Raw genomic sequence first — 21,324 nt, 5'->3', positions numbered from 1 at the left:
GTAGGGCGGGGCCACAAGAGGAGGTCGAAGTTTTACATAGGAATGTATGGGAAATGTCTTCAAAAATCTTCTGGAGAATACCAAAGCCATGATTAGTCATATTAATATAGAAGTATCCTTAGGTAGTGTAGATTCAAATTTGTTCAAATCATGACCCCCGGGGGTGGGGATGGGGGGGGGGAACAATGGGTCAAAGTTTTACATAGGAATATATATGTATAATGGTTAAGGGGCATTTGAGTAATACGCATTGAAGACTTCCAATAGTGGAATGACCCGACAGCCCTTGGAATTGACTAGCCAAACCAAAGAATATAAGGCAAAGCTTTGGCAAAGTCAGGCATTCAGAAGCTAGCTGATGAAGTTGGATGTTAAATCAGCAATAAGGAAGTTAAGGTATTCGATCCCTAATAGCAACATATTCAATGAAATTGAATACCGGTACGTAACAAATGTGTAGGCGTTGAATACTCAGTATATTTAGACATAATTCCAACATGGTATTTATATTTGAATTTTTATTTTTAAAAAATCGCTTGTCCCTATACACTTCAATGCAATCTTTGTAAATTAATTACTCCTTAGTTAATTACATTTTTGAAACGTTCTCTTGGTAAGTCCTTTTCTATTGTAAAATGCTTTAAATCAATATCAGAGTATTATGTACGTGATGGACATTTAAGGATAGAGAATTTGATCCTATTAGGGATGGAAAACCTTTAGGGTAAGAGCGAAATAAAAGTATAAAAGTTGTAAACACCAGTGGCAAGTATCCTGAGGAATTGATGTAAAGTTCTGGGTGTAGTAAATCTGAAAAAGATTGAAACACCCGGTTCTTATCTATCAATGGGAACCTAGGGGAGAAACACGGTGCAAGTAGTACTTTACCCAGTCCCTGTCTCTAGATAAGAGAAAATTTAAGTACTGTGTGATATACCCTCAGAAGAGATGTCTCAATAATCATTCCAATCTTTAACTCAGACAGAGTTAAAGGAAAACCTATATATCCCTTGTAAGAAACTGATCATAGATGTTACAAAGAAAATATCTTTAAAACCTTCTTCTCAAGAACAACTAAGCCATTATTAGTCATATTTATACAGAAGCAACCTTAGGTATTGTAGAACCAAGTTTGTTCAAATTATGACCCCCAGGGGTTGAGGAGAACAACAGTGGGTCAAAATTTTGCATAAAAATACATAGGAATATTTTGAAAAAAATCTTCTGCTCAAGAACAGCAAAGCCATGATTAGTCATATTATTATAGAAGCATCCTCAGTTAGTGTAGATTCAAATTTGTTCAAATTTAGGGTGGGTAGGGTGGGGCCACATTGAGAGATCAGAGTTTTACATAGGAAAACATATGGAAAAAAATCTTTAATAAAATTCTTCTGTTTACGAACAGCAAAGCCATGATTAGTAATATTGTATGGAAGCATCCTGAGGTAATGTAAATTAAAGTTTGTCCCACCCCGTTCAATACCGAACTGATTTTTGCTTCTTCCTAGCCAATGTGCTCAGGTGAGCGATGTGGCCCATGAACCTTTTGTTTTTATTATAAACTATAAATTTTCATACATTTTTTTTTTTATTAAACATGATAATCATTAAAAATTCATGTCGAAAAATCTAGTAATCGTGTTTTCCATAGATTCACTGGAATGCAGAATGAGCGACAAACTCTACTGAACAAAAACATGTTATTGGAAGAAGAAAATAAAAGACTCCAAAAGCAGTAAGTACTCGTATACTTTGAAATAAAAATATATGTATTTCAAAAACAATGGCAATATTATCAGTGTTAAATGATTGTTTTTAAACAAAACACCCAGTAGCGAATAATTATTAATGAAAGAACTTTGATAAAGGACTAATAAATAAATTTACAAGAGAAAAATGCATTAAAGACAACCCTTTTCTTCTTTTTCTTTCAATTTGCTTCTTGTTTCAGTTGAAAAAAAATTGCTTCGATAAACAATCATTAGACCAAGAACATACGTATTAAAATTTTTAAAATTTTTAAACATCACTTCCCCAATTAAAAAACGTTTTCATGGTTTCATTTTCTTCATATATTGTACATTTATTACCAAAAATCCTTACGACTATATCTCTTATAAATTTTATTATTATGCACTATAACCAACAAAAGTAAAAGGGTGAATTAAAAAAAATAATGACCACAAAATTGAAATTTCTTGAAAAAAATTCAACTACCCATAACATATTTTTCACTAATATCATCATATTGTGTATACATTAAAATTCCTGAAGTTGCAATGGCATAGACAATTGGATAAAAAATTTTCAGAATTTTTATTAGTAAAACTACATTTGAAAAAAGAAGATATAACTACATCCCAAAAGCTTTCTGAAATACGAAATCAATAGAAACTATAGTTTTTTATGCTTCAAAATGGCATCAGGGTCATAAATGATTAGATCTAAACCTTGACTGAGTTTCATCTCTTGTATATGTGGAAAAAATGGCTTTTTGATTGTTGTTTTAATTTTTTTTTTTTCAATTCTGGCTTGAAAAGTTTTAATATGAAAGAAATATAAAATTCCCAATAAAAAAGCAAACTTTTTTGTCCATTTAAATCAATTCTTTAAATCTAAGCCAAAAAATAATTTTGATATATAAGTTTTTTTTTTTTTACAAAAAAAACTAGATTTTGAAGTTACCTTATTTTATGTTATTGTGTTGCACCCCCGAGATTTGATATGCATTTGACATTGTTTTAAAGATTATAACACACACTAACCCATTCTTAGTAAATAAATCAGTTCATAGTTTTGATATTTTTTTTCATCAATTACGACTTCAACACTTCAAAACATGATTATTTGCAATATATATATATATATATTACAGATTATTATAATTATTTCAAATCTATTGATGAGCCCGCATGGGGCGAAAGCGCTATAGATTAAAGTTTGAGTTTTTCATTTAAATTTGGATTTTATATATATATATATATATATATATATATATATATATATATATATATATATATATATATATATATATATATATATATATATATATATTAGGGATGTCAATTTTGTCAATAATTCATATTCGAATATTCAATGAAAGTATTCGAATATATTCGAATATTCGATAAAATAAATAAAATCTCTTTTATTTTAAATATGCATCATCCTACTCCCACGAAAGGTTTAGCGTAGGTATACTTATTTTGGAAGTAAAATTGTATGAAGACTTTTGTAGTTGTACAATAAGAAATTTTATTTGATATATAATTTTATAATTTTAACAAATGAAACATATGTATTTATAGTAGCTCCAACTGGGGAACCAGTCGTCTTGCCAAAGGCAAGATATAGTCGTAACGGTATACTGTTCAGATTTCAATATTTCAATTACAATTATCCGCCTAATAAGAGATATGATTATTACCTTTTATACAATGTTTTTAAAATATAAACAGATATTTCCAAAGACAATTTTCCGAGGTAATTAATTAATTTCCCGATAATGAATATAAAATTCAGGATTATGTACAACCCAAGATATAATCATTTATTCTGAAATTGAGCCCTTTACAAAATTAATTACAGTGGACATTCATTTGAATGATCACTTAAATTTGTTTTGATAAGTATACTCTTCATGTATTTTAGACATTCTAAGAAGGTTTTCATTTTGTTGTCCTCGATTCTAGACCCGATCGTATTTAACTAATAAAAAACTATGAAAGTACGTTTTTTATTATACATAAAGCATTATTGTACGATTCTTTAACACGTTACTCAAAACAAAGTACATGTAATTTAGTAAATCTATAAGATAAGAAAGTAATGAAAGAAATCAGGCGATCGAAATTGATCGCTAGTAAATTAAAGAGGGATAATTTCAGCACTGTTCTAATCAAAATTTGTTAATCACAGTACTTCTTTTTATGAAATCTGAAAAACACCGAATATTCGAATCTTAAATTCATAATCGAATATCAACTCATCGAATGAATATTCGAATGTTCGAATATTCGTTGCCATCCCTAATATATATATATATATATATATATATATATATATATATATATATATATATATATATATATATATATATATATATATATATATATATATATATATATATATATATGATGTTTAAGTCGAACATAGAATTTTGGACCAAAATTTAACTCCCCAAAAAAACAGACTTACAGGATATATGGTAACCATAAGATTTAGAAATTTTGACAAATGTGAACAGGAAATCTGACAAGTAACCAAGTTTGTTTAAAACTATAAAATTTACAGGCTATTAAATATTTTGCTTATAATGCAAGGGTTGCATGTACGAAACATAAAATGGGCACTGATCGTATTAATAGTACTTATTTCTCTAACATATTCTAAATCAACATCCCTAGGCCTATAAAAACCATATTACGATATGAACGATCACATTTTATGGGAAACTATAAAGAAATGGACCCCCCCCAGAATTCTGTTTAAATGAAAGACAGAAACATTTGTCTATAACTGTGCAGCTATCCTCCCAAATAAAACTAAATGCTTTATTTAATACATTTATGAGGGATTTTTTTTTATCAAACAGAGCTACAAAGGATAAGGAAAACCTCCAACAAGAACTTGCTGCATTGAAAAAGCTTAATAAAGATTTAGAAGAGAAACACAGCTGTTTGTAAGAAAAAATATGTCTATCCCCCATATATCTAATACATTTTTAATGTTTAGCATGCATGAAGTGAGATTTTCTCATTCACGTTAACATCTTTTAAATAAGATATCACTATACAAAATAACTATTAAAGAAATTTTTGCTCCGTTTTTAAGCACTTGAAACAAATCATGAAAATTTTTATAAGAAAATAATTTGACAATTAATACATTCGCTTGACATGTATTCTGATTTCGTTTTAAATTCAAATCTGCTCTTGCGATACTGCTAGGAGGAGACAATTCTTAAATTTGCAAATGGATACGAATGTAAATGATGCAGAAAAGCTCAAACAAGAACTTGCCACTCTGAAGAAACGAAATAAGGATTTGGAAGAGGAACACAGACGTTTGTAAGAAAACTATTTTATCTTACTAAGAAAAAAAGGGTTATTAATTTTTAAAAAATCTTTTATATGAGTGAGTCTCTTTAATTATTTAATATTAGTATGGATTTTGCACGAAGTTAAATGAATTAAAAATTAGAGTATTTGGAAGTGAAATGCTCTTTTCCCCAAACTTTAATTTATCGAGAAATTTTATTAAAATGTAAACACATATTCTTTTTTCCGCCGTCAGAAGTCTTGCAGCTTGACATTTTTATTTGTTTATTGCAATTATTTGCGTTTTAAAATTTCCACATAACGGATCATTATTGAAAAGTCGATGTCTTTTTTAAAATACCAAACTACAGCTTACAAGAGAGGAGCGACATAAAACTGATGCACTCAGTAGCTTTGAACAGAAAGGAAGACGAAATTATTTCAATGAAAAGGAGCTTGCAAAACAAGGATACAGAAATTAGATCTCTTGAATCAAAGTAAGAAAACAAACAGTTGCACGGAACAAACCAAAATAGGACATTGTCATTTTAATAGTTTCAAAATTTCTCTTTTTTGACATTTAGACTGATTGATGCTAAAAAAGCACAGATAGCAATACCAGAGACCAGCGAGTATCAACGTTTGCATGGAGAAACTGAGAAATTGAAAAAAGAAAAATCCACTTTGGAAAAATTATTGGAGGACAGTAGGAAAAGGCAATTGGTTTTTATTTGTTGTTGTTGCACACAGTAGATATTATGTAAATTTGTTAAAGATTTGCAATGTAGTTTTTTTTTAATGTTGAAATATTTCAGTTTGGAAGAAAAAGAAAAGAAACAGAAAGATTCCAATGAGTCATTACTACAGCTTGAAAACGAAAATGAGCAGTTAAAAGACAAATTATCTCAGATTAAAAAAGACGCCGGAAACCCCAGGTTCTAACTTAGATAATGAGGCTTTGTCGTGCAATGTACGAGTTTCAGTCATGTTAAAATGATTTTTTATCTTCCGATTTAAGGTATACACTTCAAGATTCAAAAGACAATGAGCAATTGCAAGGAGAATTGCAGAATACTAGAACAGAAAACCAGTCCTATCGGCATCGCATTTCAACGCTAGAACAAGAAAATGCCAGTGCGGTGGCAAGGTAAGATATTTAGACGTTAGAATAGAATTCTGAATTACTCTATATTGTACACTTTGAATAATGCTTTATCTATCATGGTAGATATGAAAGAGCTGAAAGTAAAATAAGAAATATTCAAAGCGAAGTTCTCGGAAAACAGTCAGAAATCCAAACTTTACAAGAACGCATCAGGCACAAAGAAACAGAAAACAACACATTGCAGCAGGACTTTTCAGAAATTTTAAAGGAAAGAGATAGAGCTTTGGAGAGGTTTGGAAGAAAAGCTTATTTATGTATAGTGACAAATTAAATCTGAAGTTCACAGATATGTGTTTATGTATATGTCATCTGTTCAACTTTTATGCATTTTATTTATAGAAAAGATGACCTTGAGAAAGAATTGTATAATAAGAATCAAAATTTACAAGAAAATTTGAACCAGCTCCGGTCCGAGTTGACAAAATGTCAAGAAGAGAATGCCAGATCAGCAAGTAAGATATATGAGAAAACAGATCACGAGCTTAATATTAAGAGAACCGAGGAACAGCGTTTGCTGAAAAGGAATAGTCAGCTAGAAGGTGAAAATAGCAAATTAAGAGAGGGTATTGAAGTTATATCTAAAGAGAAGAATGAAGCTCTAACAAGGTAAGCTGTTGACTACATACTAGTACTATCTCAGAAATATTCGAAATGACATTTTATTTTGAATGTATGCGCTCCACTTAACAACGAGAATACATTGTATTAAAATATTTTTCCTATTTCAACAACAGAATTCGCAAAGTTGAGGCCGAATTGAAAATATCAAATGTGGAGGTTCAACAGAAAATGAAAGCATTTCAAGAACTTCAAGAGCGCATTTTGCAAAAGGAAGAAGAGACTAAGTTACTACAAAAGGAACTGTCAGAGATTTCAAAAGGAAAAGAGAGGTAGAATTTTATTATTTTAACATATTCCCTGTCGGTACATGTTATTTAGCAGGATATTTCGACGTCTGTAGCGTGTTAGTGAATGTACCAATTCATAGTAACCAAAGCAATATACTTACAAGTAAAATGTATGAAATCTTTGAAAAGGGTCATTATGAATGCAACTTGATAGCGCCGTGCAAAATTTGTGCCAAATTTTGAAAACGCCATGCAAATGAGTTTTGCTAAAATTGTATATGATGTATGGTTTACTTTCAGATTTTTAATCTCTCAAGTCAGTAACTAAAAACACTAAATGAAAAGTCTAATGAAATAATTTAACATGCTATTATTTTAGGGGAAAAAATCTTTTCCCCAATACATTCATTTACTTATAAATTCGAAACCCTCTCTGAAAAAGAGAGGAGAGTAGAAATTTTCATCATTCATTCAATTCCACAAAAGTTACTAGGAAAATACATTAAAATCTTTTAACTAAAAATACAGGGCGATTTTTGAATTGTAGAAAAAATGATTTTGAGCAAGAAAATCGGCGTTTGCGAGAGGGTTATAACAAACTTCATGCTGAAAATGAAATCTTTGAAGAGAAGATTACGTCAACAAGTAAGACATTAGAGGAGACAGAAAAGCAGCTGAAATCCATGAAATTAGAGACATGTAAACTCCAAGACAGAGTGACACAACTATCGACCGAAAATAATCAACTTAGAGAAGATATTGCTGAAGTGTCCAAAGAGAAAGATAATGCACTTACAAGGTAGCCTTTCAAAATTTTTATCACAATTTAAAATTATTTTTTGCTTAAATTAGGGAAAAAAGAGAGGAATGACATTTTTCCTGGATTATAGATTGAGTAAAGTAGCAGGCGCTAAGTTAACACATGGCAATGCTGCAATAACCGATCTTAGTGACACCAATCGTCCAACAAAAATAGCAGAAAAGTTCTCCGAGTTGTACGACAACCAGTGGACGGATGCTTTTGAAGAACTTGACAATACTTACAATAACGAAGAGGAAACTATACAAGTTCTTCTAAAAATATTGCAGGTTCGTGTTTGATATCAATGTCCCTTGTATTCATTTTATGTCGTTTCAGTTCATATCTTATCTATGATTTTGAAAAGTAATTCATCTTCACTAAACACAGGAAGCATACACTTTCTGTGTGCGAACCGAGACCAATTATGAAACCAGGATAGGACAAGCAGTCTTCACACTAGCTGATGAAAAGACTAACGAGGTTTGATAGGCAGTAATTGATTAAATGAAATATTGTTAGCATTAAATAATTATTATTCAAATAATTTCTTAGAATGTCTGTATGTAAATCTTATACTTCACCAATGATGTATATTAACATTTTTGGGCCCAGAGACTCAAAAGTATACTAGGAAATAATAGATATTTTTAAAGAACATTTAACTAAAATTATCTCTGATAATTTCTAAAACTTTATTTTATGATAAAAACGTTTTTTTCTTACTGCCAGACCCGTCAGATAACTGGAACAGATGTCCCTGTTCAGAAAGCCCTAACAGATTTAAGGTTGTCATTGGGCAATGCATGTTGCTCGATTATGGAAGAGGTAAGGGGGGGGGGGGGTATTGAAATATTAAGATAACACACGAAGATAGATAAATCCACTGACACGAATACCGTAAAATTTCAAATTGAAAAAAAAAACTTTCTTAATTTGAAGATGTTTCTGGCAAGACTTCCTTCCATTCTGAAACTGGTGGACATTTCGGTGTCCCCCAAGACAAAGCTGTACGCCCGACAGTGTGCAAGTTTGTGTTGGAGAATGAGAATCCGTGATCCACCCGTGTTTGTCCGCTTTGAATTCAGACGGGGAACGGAATTCAACACAGACATTTTGAGGAGGTATACCAAAACAGGAGGATATTTGGATTTCATTGTCTGGCCTGCACTCTACTTGCACGAAAATGGACCTGTATTGTCGAAGGGCGTTGCACAGCCAAAACATTCTCCTTGATTTTCAAAATCGCTAAAATATACAAAAGTAGTTGAATCATGAGCTTTGAAGATCTTACTGCAGACTGCTTTTTGTGTCGTGTTTTATTTAATTTTTTTAAATTCATTTTCTTGCATGTCACATTAAACTTCAATGACATTGACATGTACTGAAGGTGACGAAAGAAGTGTTTTCTGATACAAGTGTTTTTAAAGGAGAAACAAGTTAAACTTCTATCAGGATAGGTTTATCAAACCTTGTTATGAAATTATAATGCTGTAAATTTTTTAAGGCAAATAACCACACGATGAGTTGATTAAATGGTTAAAATGATACTGTGCTACTTGTTGCCTTCAGAAAATCGCAATGCAGGCACGACATTTTAAATTATGTTGAAATCTCTTTTTATTCGTTTATATTTTTTTCAGTTATTTTTTGTACACCAGTATTAGGACAATAGAGACTACATCTACGATTTTATTTCAATGAAAATGTATTAATATAGTTTAGAAATATAATTCTCTCTCCAGTTATTTTGCATTTTGTAGGAAGTTTTATCTAGATTAAAACAAATCTCATGTAATTGAACAAGAATATTAGAAATTAAACTAAATCATATTTTTAATCTATGGAAAAAGATGACCTGAATCTGACATTCTCTGTGGATTAAATTTTTTGTGATTAAAATAGTTAAAGGTTGTGACCTTTAAAAGATGTTGATTCTGATCTGAAATACATGTAGTGTGGCAATGTATTTGTACTAATTCTTTTGCAAATTAGCGTGTAGTAAAAAAAAAATTAAATTTTTGTGTTTTTTTTGTGTTGTATGCGTATTTCTTTGGCAATTATAGAACATAATGGAATTGTGAATAAAAGATTGTACTGCGTATATCTTTATATTCACTGGTGTGTTAAACTTGAACAGTTGTGTTATAACATACTTTTATACTCTATGAGCTGTTAAAGTTTCTCTATCACAATGCTGTTGACCAAACAACAATTTTACCTTCCAATCCATATGACCTTGATACTTTCCAAAGAACTTTTGGTCTGGATCATGAGAAACTCTCTTGTCAAGAGCTAGTTTTTGTGCGCTGTATGAAGTCTCCATGCTGTTCATTGTAAAAGTTAGGTTAACCTATTAGCAAGGTTAAAGATGAGGACAAAACAAACAGCCAAAGAAACACCATAATACCCGGCCTGGCATAAAACCAGCTGTTCAACTATTTCAGTTAATTTAGTCCAGACAGAAGTTTCTGGAATAAAAATCTTAAGATCTTTTTCCTAACAGTTTTTCATTACCAAAGACACCACTAATATGCCCATATAAATTTTCATGTAATAAAATTGTCAGGCAATTTCAACTAGTTACCTTGCATATACTGTGTAAGAGCAATGAAATATATGAAGATAACGAACAGTATTCAGGCTCAAAAGTCCATCAAACAATACAAAATAGGAGCAGAGCAAACACGGACCTCCAAACATCAGAGGTGGGATCAGGTGCCATGGTGGAGTGAGCATTCCCTGCCGACCGGTCACACCCGCCGTGTGTTCCTTGTCATGATCGGGAAATAACGGAAAAATCCGTCGACAATTCAGTGTGTAAATAATGGCCTAACAATTTGTATGAAAAACGTCAGTCAGCATTTGACTCAGTGATAAATTGTATTTGCTGACAAGGTCATTGTATCGCCCATAGAACTTACGAAATGATGACTTTAAACGCGACAGCTGATATTCTTGTTTCATCAACTTGTTTGTCAATAATTTACCTCGTTTTAGAAATTGTACATACGTAGAGCATGCTCTTGCGTATCGAATCAGCTGAGAGATATATACCCCGTATGCAGGTGATGAAGGTATATTGCTGCATAAGTAAGGGAAGTTGACGATTGAAAAGTTAAAGTCATCACGTTTATCATAAAGCTTGGTTGTTAGATTACCATTTACGTCTTTTTCAAGTAAAATATCCAAATATGAAACAGATGTGTCAGACTCTGTGGTATCTTTTATCTCAAGCTCCCAAGGGTATATCGTATCGACATAAGAATGGAAATAGCCATTGTTAGTTGACAATACGTCGTCGATGTATCTAAATGTCGAGTTGAAGGCCACAGCAAGTGTTTTCTTCTTTTCACGTTCAAGATTTTGGACAAATTCTGCTTCATATGAAAACAAAAAAGGTCTGCTAATAACGGGGCGCAATTGGTACCCATGGGAATTCCAATAGATTGTTGGAAGACCTGGTCTCCAAAAACCACATAGATATTGTCAATCAGAAACTCAAGCATCTTTTTAATGTCAACTTCAGAGTACTTGTGTGTACAATCAGAATGTTTTTTAACAAAATAATTTGGAAATGACCAATGACAAGGTAAGTAAATTTACGAGTTCCATTTTTATTGAAAAAGCAGCTGTCAATGATATCAAAAAGCCTTGACTTTAATTTATCGTGGGGAATGGTTGTGTATAAAGTTGAAAAGTCGTAAGTTTTTAAGCTGTTGATTTTGGTAAAACCTTGTGATTTCAAATTTTCCAAAAGTTCCTTGGAATTTTTAAGTATCCACATCTGATTTACGCCACTTCTCGAATATATTGTTGCAAAGATATGTCTTAATAATTGTCGACCCCCACCAACAACATATTGAAAGTACCGTTCTAAACGGGCAAGTAGCACACTTGGTTGATCTCCGATATTGCCTCTAATGATATTGCCACTATGGGTTTTATTTATACATTTATCTACTATTTGAATTTCTTGAGAATAACAGAAGAGTTTGTTAATTATATGTACAACGATCACCAACCCAACATTAACCAATTAATATTCATTATCAACTGTCCATATTTTAAATTTAAAAGTGCCGATTTTGTGTCAGTAACTGAAACATTCAATCAAAGGTCTTATCTCCAGGTTGCCATTATATCTGAAATAAGAAAAAGATCAACAAATTAAATTGTTCTATAGATTGTAGAATATGGATGGATGAGTTGATTTGACTTTTTTAACAGAATTTTAACTAACCTGTCTCAGCAGTTAAAAATTGAAAAAAGGAAGTGGATAAATATCTGGCCCCAGGATCATGAAACAGATTTAGACTTAAGTCAAAATTTCAATCACCTATAAAATGTTTATTAATTATTGAATTTATATCAAAATTTGCAGATAGCAACACTTTTGTAAAGTAATATTGAAAAATATTTTAATTTTGGTCTGCGTGACTTCTACAACTTCTTAGTAAAACATAAATAATTTGACTTAAGCTTAAGATGTTTCATGATCCCGGGGCCTGGAAAAATCTAAATTTGCATAGGTGGAGTAAAAGAATTTCAAAGATAATTTGCCTAATGATAATAAATTTATCTTAATTTCCACGATAAGCCAGTTACCATTTATTAAATTGAATTTTCTCTCAAACACCGGTTAAGAACAAATTGTGTTGTGTCGCCTGCAGAGCTTTACCAGGCGTTTGTCTGTCTGTCTTTCCGTCTGTCTAGCTGTCTGTCTGTCTGTCTAGCTATCCGTCCGTCTGTCACACTGTAAGAGGTATGTGTTTGATATTTTGCACATATATTACTTGACACTAAGGCTTTTGTAAAATGCCATGGTTGCCGATCTCATGACCCTTGAGCTTGACCTTTGACCTATTTTCAATATAGTTCATTGTGCCGATATACAGCATATTTTTGACATTAAAGAGGTAAGTTTATGCTATATAGCATGTGCACTGTTTGTCATAAACATTTTGAAAAATACTAGCGTTACACAGTCCACTTGACCTTGACTTTTGACCTAATTTGCAAAAAAATTCTGGAGGGTTTAATTTTACATGTTTGTTTAAATTTTGAGAGGCAGAGTTTTGATAATTATCACTTATACATGTTTTTGAGCTCATGACACTGTACTTTGAAACTGTCTGATAAACAGTTACCACACAAACTTGAATTTCAGTACTATGAAAATACATCAGTATTCCAAAATGTAGACTGACAATTGCATTGAAGACAGAATGAAATCACTTTTGGAGGATTGTTGGAAACGAGTATTAATTAAATGAAAAATAATTATTTCTAATAATTTCAATTTCATCTTTCATTTTCAGCTTTGAAGGTTGGGGAATCACATTTCTATTTGATTGTCACATACTATCCTTGGATGTTTTTCTTTTCTTTCTTTTTTTTGCAGGCAAATGCATGAACTATAATTCCAGTAGTTAAACACTCTTAGCTGACCACGCTTAGATTTATTTACATCTTTAATAAAGCTATGAAGCAGGCGAAACGTGTTCCTTGGAACACTCTAGTTTATCTTAGCATTGTGAGATAGGTTTTGCTTTCAGTACAAAAAAATCACACGATATTAATTGGATGATGAGTGATTGCAATTTACACACCTATGGGAGTTGCACCATCTATAATTCTTGAATTGTAGAAAAGATTGTATTAAAAAAACCACTGAAGCAAGTGAAAGAACAACTTCAGGATAAATAACACAAACAGAAAATTTGATGCATGGATTTATACATATTTTTTGACTAATTTTGAATAGAAATGACAACTATAATGAATCCCTAAAATATATATTTAAAAAAATCGATACAAAGTTTTAGACATTTTTTTAAAAACATCTAGAGCTTATACTGCTGATTTATGAAAAAAAAAATCGTCCTTACTCAATTTCTTTTGAGCAGCAAGGAAAAATATGTTATGTGTAAAAAAGAGTCATTCATCAACATAAGGAAACAGATAAAGCTTTCATCTAGGTAAAGATATTAGTACTTCTTGTATACATGTGTACATATACAAATACAACTTTAAAAAGTACTGAATAATCGTGCAGATGCAACAATTGCGGATTCGAGAACCATTTAGACAAGCAACTAAAAGATTGGGATGCATGCATGGTTGTTTAAAGAGCTTATAAAGAAGGAGGCTCTTTCACTGAATTATTTCAAGTTCAAAGGGACTAATACCATACTAATAAGTCGTGATGTACAGTCCTTTTAACTCATTCAGTCCTGTTGGGAGAAGAATACTAGTGTTGTGCATTTTTTCCTTGCAATGAAAGCATGTAAATGAATTTTTTTTGCTTTGTATGACATATTTCAGATTTGAAGTAAAGCATTAAACTATTTCCATTCAAAGGTCTTCAATATTCTTTGAAAAATTATCTTACGGTACGTAGATTTAATGATCTATGTTGCTCACCATAATAAAAGCGACGGAAATCCCCAAGAAGCTTAACTGATTAGACAGTACACAAACCAAAAGTAGAGGATAACATTTCATGCATACTAAGTCTTAAAGGTAAAGTAAGTTACGCATTTTTAAATCGATAAATATACTACATTACTATACTGAAGATGTATTAAAATAACGACACTGATTAATTATTTAAAAAACACCAATGGGTGAAAAAAGGGAATTCACATCTTTGATCAATATCATAATATTCAATACCAAGTTTAAATGTATGGTATCATAGGGGGGAAATGGTTGTGTTCATTGGTAATTTCACAAGTACAATTACAAATATGAAGCAAATTATATGGCATTTCAGTTTTTAATTTACCTTTATTACATATAAAAAAAAATTTCAATTGAAAGCCGATTATTTACTTTCATTTTCGTTATCGTCCGTAATCAAACATAAAATCTAATCCTAAACACTTTTATGACTAAAAATCTCTATTAAAGTGGTAAAATAAAGGATGACGTTTACTCAGATGACAAAAAATTCCACTGATAAGAATGAAAAACCACTATTGTACATTGTACACCTATGCTTCTTGTGTTATTATTTACTTTCAAATAACTAGGTCAATGATCTATTTTCATGCTAGTGCCCCCTTAGTATTTCTCGGAAAATAACTCAATTGTTCACACTACGACAAATATTTCTTTATTTTCTTTATTTTACAAAATATTACAGGCAACAAACTCTTTAAGATAACAAAATATAATAGAAACGACATGGTTTTGCCACATTTAGATAAACAATTAAAGTTTTAGCCATAAACTTTTTAATTATTCCAGTCCGAATTTCTTCTGTGAAATTTCTAATTTTTACCAAGTAGTAATATTATACTGCAAAAATCTGAATGATAGGAACTCTATTTATAACATTACTTTACTTCTGTTGCCGTTATTCTGCTGGTATTAAAATTATATGAGATCAATGATCATATTATTGAGATTTGTTGTCTGGCATGGTTTTTGTTCATATTTTTGAAATTCTTCATTGCATGTCATTCAATTATTTGAAAAAAAAAATACATGAGCTGTAATAGACATAATATTTGCAAAATGATGTTTAAAAACACATAGAATATCTCGAATTTGTGAATGATACTGCAAGAAAAAAGGTTTTGTGACAAAAATGAAAAATTAAAACTTAGTCCGAATTTCCTCTGCACCACCATATATTTACTTTTGTTCTTGGACATTTTCTTCAAATAATAAAATATTGAATTTCAAATTGATATTGATTTATAACTTGGTTATTTTGTCCATTTAGAACAACTTTGATTTAACATATTGTACTTCATAGCTTTCCCTTTCTGTAATCTGAAATTCTGAGTAAACGTCATCCTTAACTCATTATTACAAAAGAATAAATAATTCGAGAAATGTATGCTTTGAGAAATTCTATTTCCTATATGTTTAAATAAAATAATTACTAGTTTTAAAGTAATAAAAATACTAATAGGGCTTGGCGTGTAACCATCCTTCTTTTTTGTGATCAACAAAAACATCACTGTAATGGCTATACCCTTTATACATTCAAAAGTTACATATACATGTAGTATAGCGTCTATTATGCCAAAAAATAGTTATCTTTTGCAATTTTTTTTCTTTAATATATTTCCGGTTTAAATACTAAAAAAAAAAATTGCGAAACATTTACGAGGTTGTGACAGTGTGACACTTGAAGATGTTTCTATAGGGAGTTGAAATTTGAACTGTAAACTGTGTATTTTCCTTGAGAGAACTCTATGTGCGACTGGGATCAATGTGGATTTCATGCATGTTTTAAAATGTATGAAAATATAATAAATCAATTACATATGACAAGACATATTGTCAAAAAGATACCTTCAAAATAAAATTGAAATTTTTATAGAGAAAGAATTCTACGAAGTGCAAATGTTTGCTATAGCTACTTTAAAATAATGAGGCCCTTTACTCCTTTCCCAGTTTAAGGAGAACAGAATTTACTGACAACATTATTTTTTGACAGATTTAAAGTACTTACTATAATTGTGAATGAACTGAGAGAAATCTTTCAGAATGATAGTGGAAAATCGGAAGTTATGTTCAAGATATACAATCCGAGCTCAAATACCATAAAACAATCGCCCACCGCCAAATTAACATACACGTACTCGTTTAGGTAAGAAATAAACAAATTTGGGTCAGAAAATATATTTGATGGATTTATTTGAATTTTTCAGGTTAATCGTCTATTAGAAATATAATAATTCTGAATTTTTCCTTACTTAAGCAATAAAGCAGTAACTTATGGACCTCCTGAAAGAAAAAATAGAAAACAAAAGACCTATAAAAGAAACTGCATAGCGTGTGTATGGAAAGGACTAGAAATAGACCGCAAGAAAAGAGACTACCAACGATTACAAAACAAGTACGTATGTTGGAAGATTTAATTTGCAAAATCGTTATAAAACAGTTGAAGTTGATGAGTTTAAAGTATCTTATGTTATTGCAAAATTAAATGTCACCATTTCTAGTGTCACAAAACGACTGAGAAGCAACGAGCTAAAAGTGAAGAATTTAACATCTGAAATCATTAAAGAGTTAGAGGAAACAAATTCAAGGTATGAAGTGAAAATTTATTATAATTACTACTGATTTCCAAAACTTTACAAAGAGAAGTTTAATAATCAGTTATACATTTGTTCAATTTCTTTTCTTCTTAAACTTAATTAAAAATGAGAATTTAAAGTTGAAGAAACGATTTCTTTCCCTTGAATAAAATTCAAATGAACTACTTTCTTTTCCGACATTAGTTTGAGAGAGAGGTTGCTGGAAGTAGAACAGGATAGGGATCGGTAAGATAAAGAACTCTGACTACATTTATCTCTGCTATTCAAAATTCATGTTACAAATGGTTATCTGAATCTTTATATTTGTTTTTTATCTCTTACATAATGTAGATTGAGAGACGCACTATGGGAATTAGATCGAAATTCTGCAAAAAGGTAAGAATATTATGCTAACGTTATCACATTTATTATTGAGAAAGTGGGCAGAGCATCTATTAACATTTTTTTTGTAGTTTGTTTGTTTTATTTGTTTTTGTTTTAGAGAGGAAACAACACAAGCGCTAGTTGATAATCTACGGGAAGAATATGAAAAAGCATTGGAAAATATTTCAGAGTAGGTGATTGTAAGATTATTTTGCCGTATGAGAGGTAGTCTTAATTTTGATTAGGAACAATTTAATTTTCCAAAAGCAAAGTTTTTGTTTTGTTTATTCGGTTCGTTTGTCTTTTTATATTACTTTGCGATTATTAATTTAAATGCACTCGATTGTATTAATAAATAGAACAAAAAAAATTACATTTGTTTTTGTTCGTTTATACTTTTTTGGCTGATTGTTTGTTAAATACTAGTATTGTTTTATAATTTCACAAGTTGTTAAACTAGATGTAATATTTTGAATAAAAAATTATGTTAACAATAACTTTGCCCTTTAACGAAGTTGATAAAACTTCTTTTTAGTACCAATAAATGCCGAAATATGGCTAAAACATTGCCGACTCGGCGTTAAGCAATAATCAGTCAACTAATAAATGGTTGAATGCACAGACTATTAAAAAATGCCTCCAACAATGAGCATTTATTTTTTGGATGCTTGACTAACTATTGACGTTAATGGCCAACTTTCAACGGAACTATACTATACGACAAGAGGAATGACATAAGCTTTTCCATCATCAGCTTCCCTTATTTATGTAGTAGCATTCAGCTATCATCTGCATTTTTTTTGTTTTGTTTTCCAACGGAGCCGGTACGCAAGAACATGTACTGAGTACAATCAATTTTTAAAAATGAAGCAGGCTGACAAGTTGATGTTATAGGATTTTCAATTAACTCTTTTAAAGTCAGCAAATTTCTATGGTCATTATAATAACCTATCGTTGAGTCGTATTTTGAGTGACATGTTTCCACCAATTGTTGAGTCATTAACTTAACTTTAGATTATCACTGTTCGTTATCTTCACCTTTTACAATAAAAAAAATTTATGAGTTCACAATCCAACCACATTTATTCACTCTTCAGTACTTCTTATATCAGTTTATAGCTACTTTATACTTTAGAAATAATAATCGAAATTAGGATAAAATAGACTTTTTTTTCTATAAAGAAACTGTAAAGTCAAGGAAGTAAAGCATTAATTTTTTTTTTTTTTTTTTTTTTTTTTTTTTGGTAAATCATGTTATGAAAAACCCACGAAAGAGACTGACAAAACATAGTCTTATCAACCATGTTTTATGTTTCATGCTTTTGATTGTTGTTTGAAAAATTTATTTTAGTTTTAATTTTCGTGAATCATAATAATATGGAAGCAATTTCTCTTGCATGTATTTGCAGATTGAAAAATGAAATAGAAAGACGAACAGAAGAAGTTTGGAATCTAAGATGGAAAATGAAAGATATGGAAGAAAAATACGAATGGTAATGTACTTAATTGTTTAATGTGTGTGTTGTGAGTGTGAGTGTGTGTGTGTGAGGGTAAGGGAGGGAGGGTGCGTGTGTGTGTGTGTGTGTGTGAGAGAGAGAGAGAGAGAGAGAGAGAGGAGAGATTGTAATTTGAATGTAGAGACATGAAGCATATCAATCACTTTTCTTATTTTATCTCTATCAAAAAGTACTTTCTTTTACAGCATGAAAGAAGAAGTCAGTTGGAAAGAAAATAGTCTTAAACAGACAGAGATGGATCTTTATCAAGAGCAAAGGGGAAGTGACAGGTATATATATATAGAAAGCACAAAGAAATTCACTTTTATAAGGATACCCACTTCCGCCCCAGCCAGGGGTTGAACTCTCGACCTACGGAATCTGTCACCTAGCAGTACAGGAACAGCGCGCTAGACCGCTCGGCTATCTAGGCAAGTCAAAAAACTTGCTTTCGATGCCGATGGAATTCTCGCGGCACTGCTCTATACTACACGGTCATTGAGAATCGAAGTGAGATACAGTTATTTGGGCATTAGTTTTATTAGAGGATTGTTACCAAATTGAATACACGTTGTAATGAAATTAATTTTTATTTTTTATTTATAAAGCACATTTTACAACAACTCTTAAACTAACATAACTGCCCTAAGTGAAGAAATATTAATATAGAAAGCACAAAGAAATTCACTTTTATAAGGATACCCACTTCCGCCCCAGCCAGGGGTTGAACTCTCGACCTACGGAATCTGTCTCCTAGCAGTACAGGAACAGCGCGCTAGACCGCTCGGCTATCTAGGCAAGTCAAAAAACTTGCCTTCGATGCCGATGGAATTCTCGCGGCACTGCTCTATACTACACGGTCATTGAGAATGGAAGTCAGATACAGTTATTTGGACATTAGTTTTATTAGAGGATTGTTACCAATACACGTTGTAATGAAATTAATTTTTATTTTATATATATATATATATATATATATATATATATATATATATATATATATATATATATATATATATATATATATATATATATATATATAAACTTTAATATATAGCGCTTTCGCCCTATGCGGGCTCATCAGTAGATTTGAAATTATAAATAAGTTAATGATACTTATTCATAATTTCAAATTCACTGATGAGCCCGCCGTGGGGGAAGCGCTATAGATTAGTGTTTGAGTTTCCATTTAAAGGAACACTTCTTTATGAATAGAGCTTGGACCTATAATAGACTTCAATATTCTTATTTCACAGTTGTTATTGCATTGAAGGTTTTTCGAATGTTATGACGTTTTAGACAACTCAAGTAAAATTAACCAAACACGCCTTTGAAATCGTATTGCAATAGATCACCACAGAAATTTAAACCTAAGACACTTAGTAAAAGACCACAATTCCGTCCAAAATTTATCAACTCATTAAGTCAGTATTTGCAAGTCCGAATATGCATGTAAATGGGACAAACTCACTGACAGACAGAGGGACAAACGAACAGAGAGACGGACACACAGTGAGTACCTCCTGGTTATACCGATAGACTCAGTGACCTAATAATGAATACATATCTTAAATTAAAGTTTTGTCATGTTTTAAACAGATTTAGGATTACATGTCTTAAGAAAGACGAAGAAATTGATAACTTGCAGAGGAGGTAATGGAATAAAATATTTCAACAATTGCATACATTTGCATTTAGTTCTTTCTTTTTGAAAATGAAAATGTATATGCTCATCATATATATATATATATTTCAACAATTGCATACATTTGCATTTAGTTCTTTCTTTTTGAAAATGAAAATGTATATGCTCATTATATATATATATATATATATATATATATATATATATATATATATATATATATATATATATATATATATATATATATTGTAATTCAATACATATCAATAAATTGAATTAATTTCCGACTAATGACATAATAAATTGTACGTGGTAAACTTTAATTGAATTCATGTTGTGTTACACATTTCTGTAGCTTAAACAGGGTAGTAGCAGAAAAAGAATATTTCAAGCATGAACTAGAATTGGTGAAAAATGGTCTGGTGTTTGCAGAAGTTAAAAATAAAGAAAACGAGATTACACAGCTGCAGAGGAATATACATTTAACGTAAGATTACTGCTTTTCAAACTACTAGTATTTATAATGAATTTGAAAGTAAAACATTTTGGAGGTCATATATTGGATTAAATGTATGGTTCACCATTTGAAATGTTACTATCCGTTTATACTATCCTGTACACTCTCTCACTCAAACCATTTTAAATCTTATTGGATACCAAAATGGTAGGATAAAAATTGAATAATGGATATGAAAAAAAAATTAGAATATTTCCAATATACAATGTACATTATTTTATGTACATGATTAAAAAATATATATATCCCTCCTAAACACAACTTAAAGATATTAAAATTATACATATGATTTCTTAAACAACGTATAGAATATACTAGTATCAGTATTTGCAAGTTGTAAGTTTAAATCCTGTTATTTATGAATATAATTTTGTTTACTAAGGATAAATT

At 30.7% G+C, this 21,324-nt stretch overlaps 1 protein-coding gene across 1 annotated transcript in view; it reads left to right on the top strand.

Moving 5' to 3' along the window:
• Positions 1–5,438: 5,438 nt before the first annotated feature.
• The window catches only part of LOC133192939 (girdin-like), a 41,515-nt gene continuing 25,629 nt past the window's right edge, over positions 5,439–21,324 (top strand). Inside the window, exons 1-7 of the mRNA XM_061328943.1 lie at positions 5,439–5,536; positions 5,624–5,755; positions 6,058–6,186; positions 6,268–6,435; positions 6,544–6,810; positions 6,939–7,094; positions 7,600–7,851. Of these exons, the coding sequence (XP_061184927.1) occupies positions 5,439–5,536; positions 5,624–5,755; positions 6,058–6,186; positions 6,268–6,435; positions 6,544–6,810; positions 6,939–7,094; positions 7,600–7,851 (1,202 nt within the window). The remainder of the gene's footprint in view (positions 5,537–5,623; positions 5,756–6,057; positions 6,187–6,267; positions 6,436–6,543; positions 6,811–6,938; positions 7,095–7,599; positions 7,852–21,324) is intronic.

The sequence above is a fragment of the Saccostrea echinata genome, unplaced genomic scaffold (assembly GCF_033153115.1).
Source record: "Saccostrea echinata isolate AGI-Se365-2 ecotype Australia unplaced genomic scaffold, CSIRO_AGI_Sech_v1 ptg000025l, whole genome shotgun sequence".
Taxonomy (NCBI): domain Eukaryota; kingdom Metazoa; phylum Mollusca; class Bivalvia; order Ostreida; family Ostreidae; genus Saccostrea; species Saccostrea echinata.
This window is presented reverse-complemented; position numbering and strand designations above follow the sequence as displayed.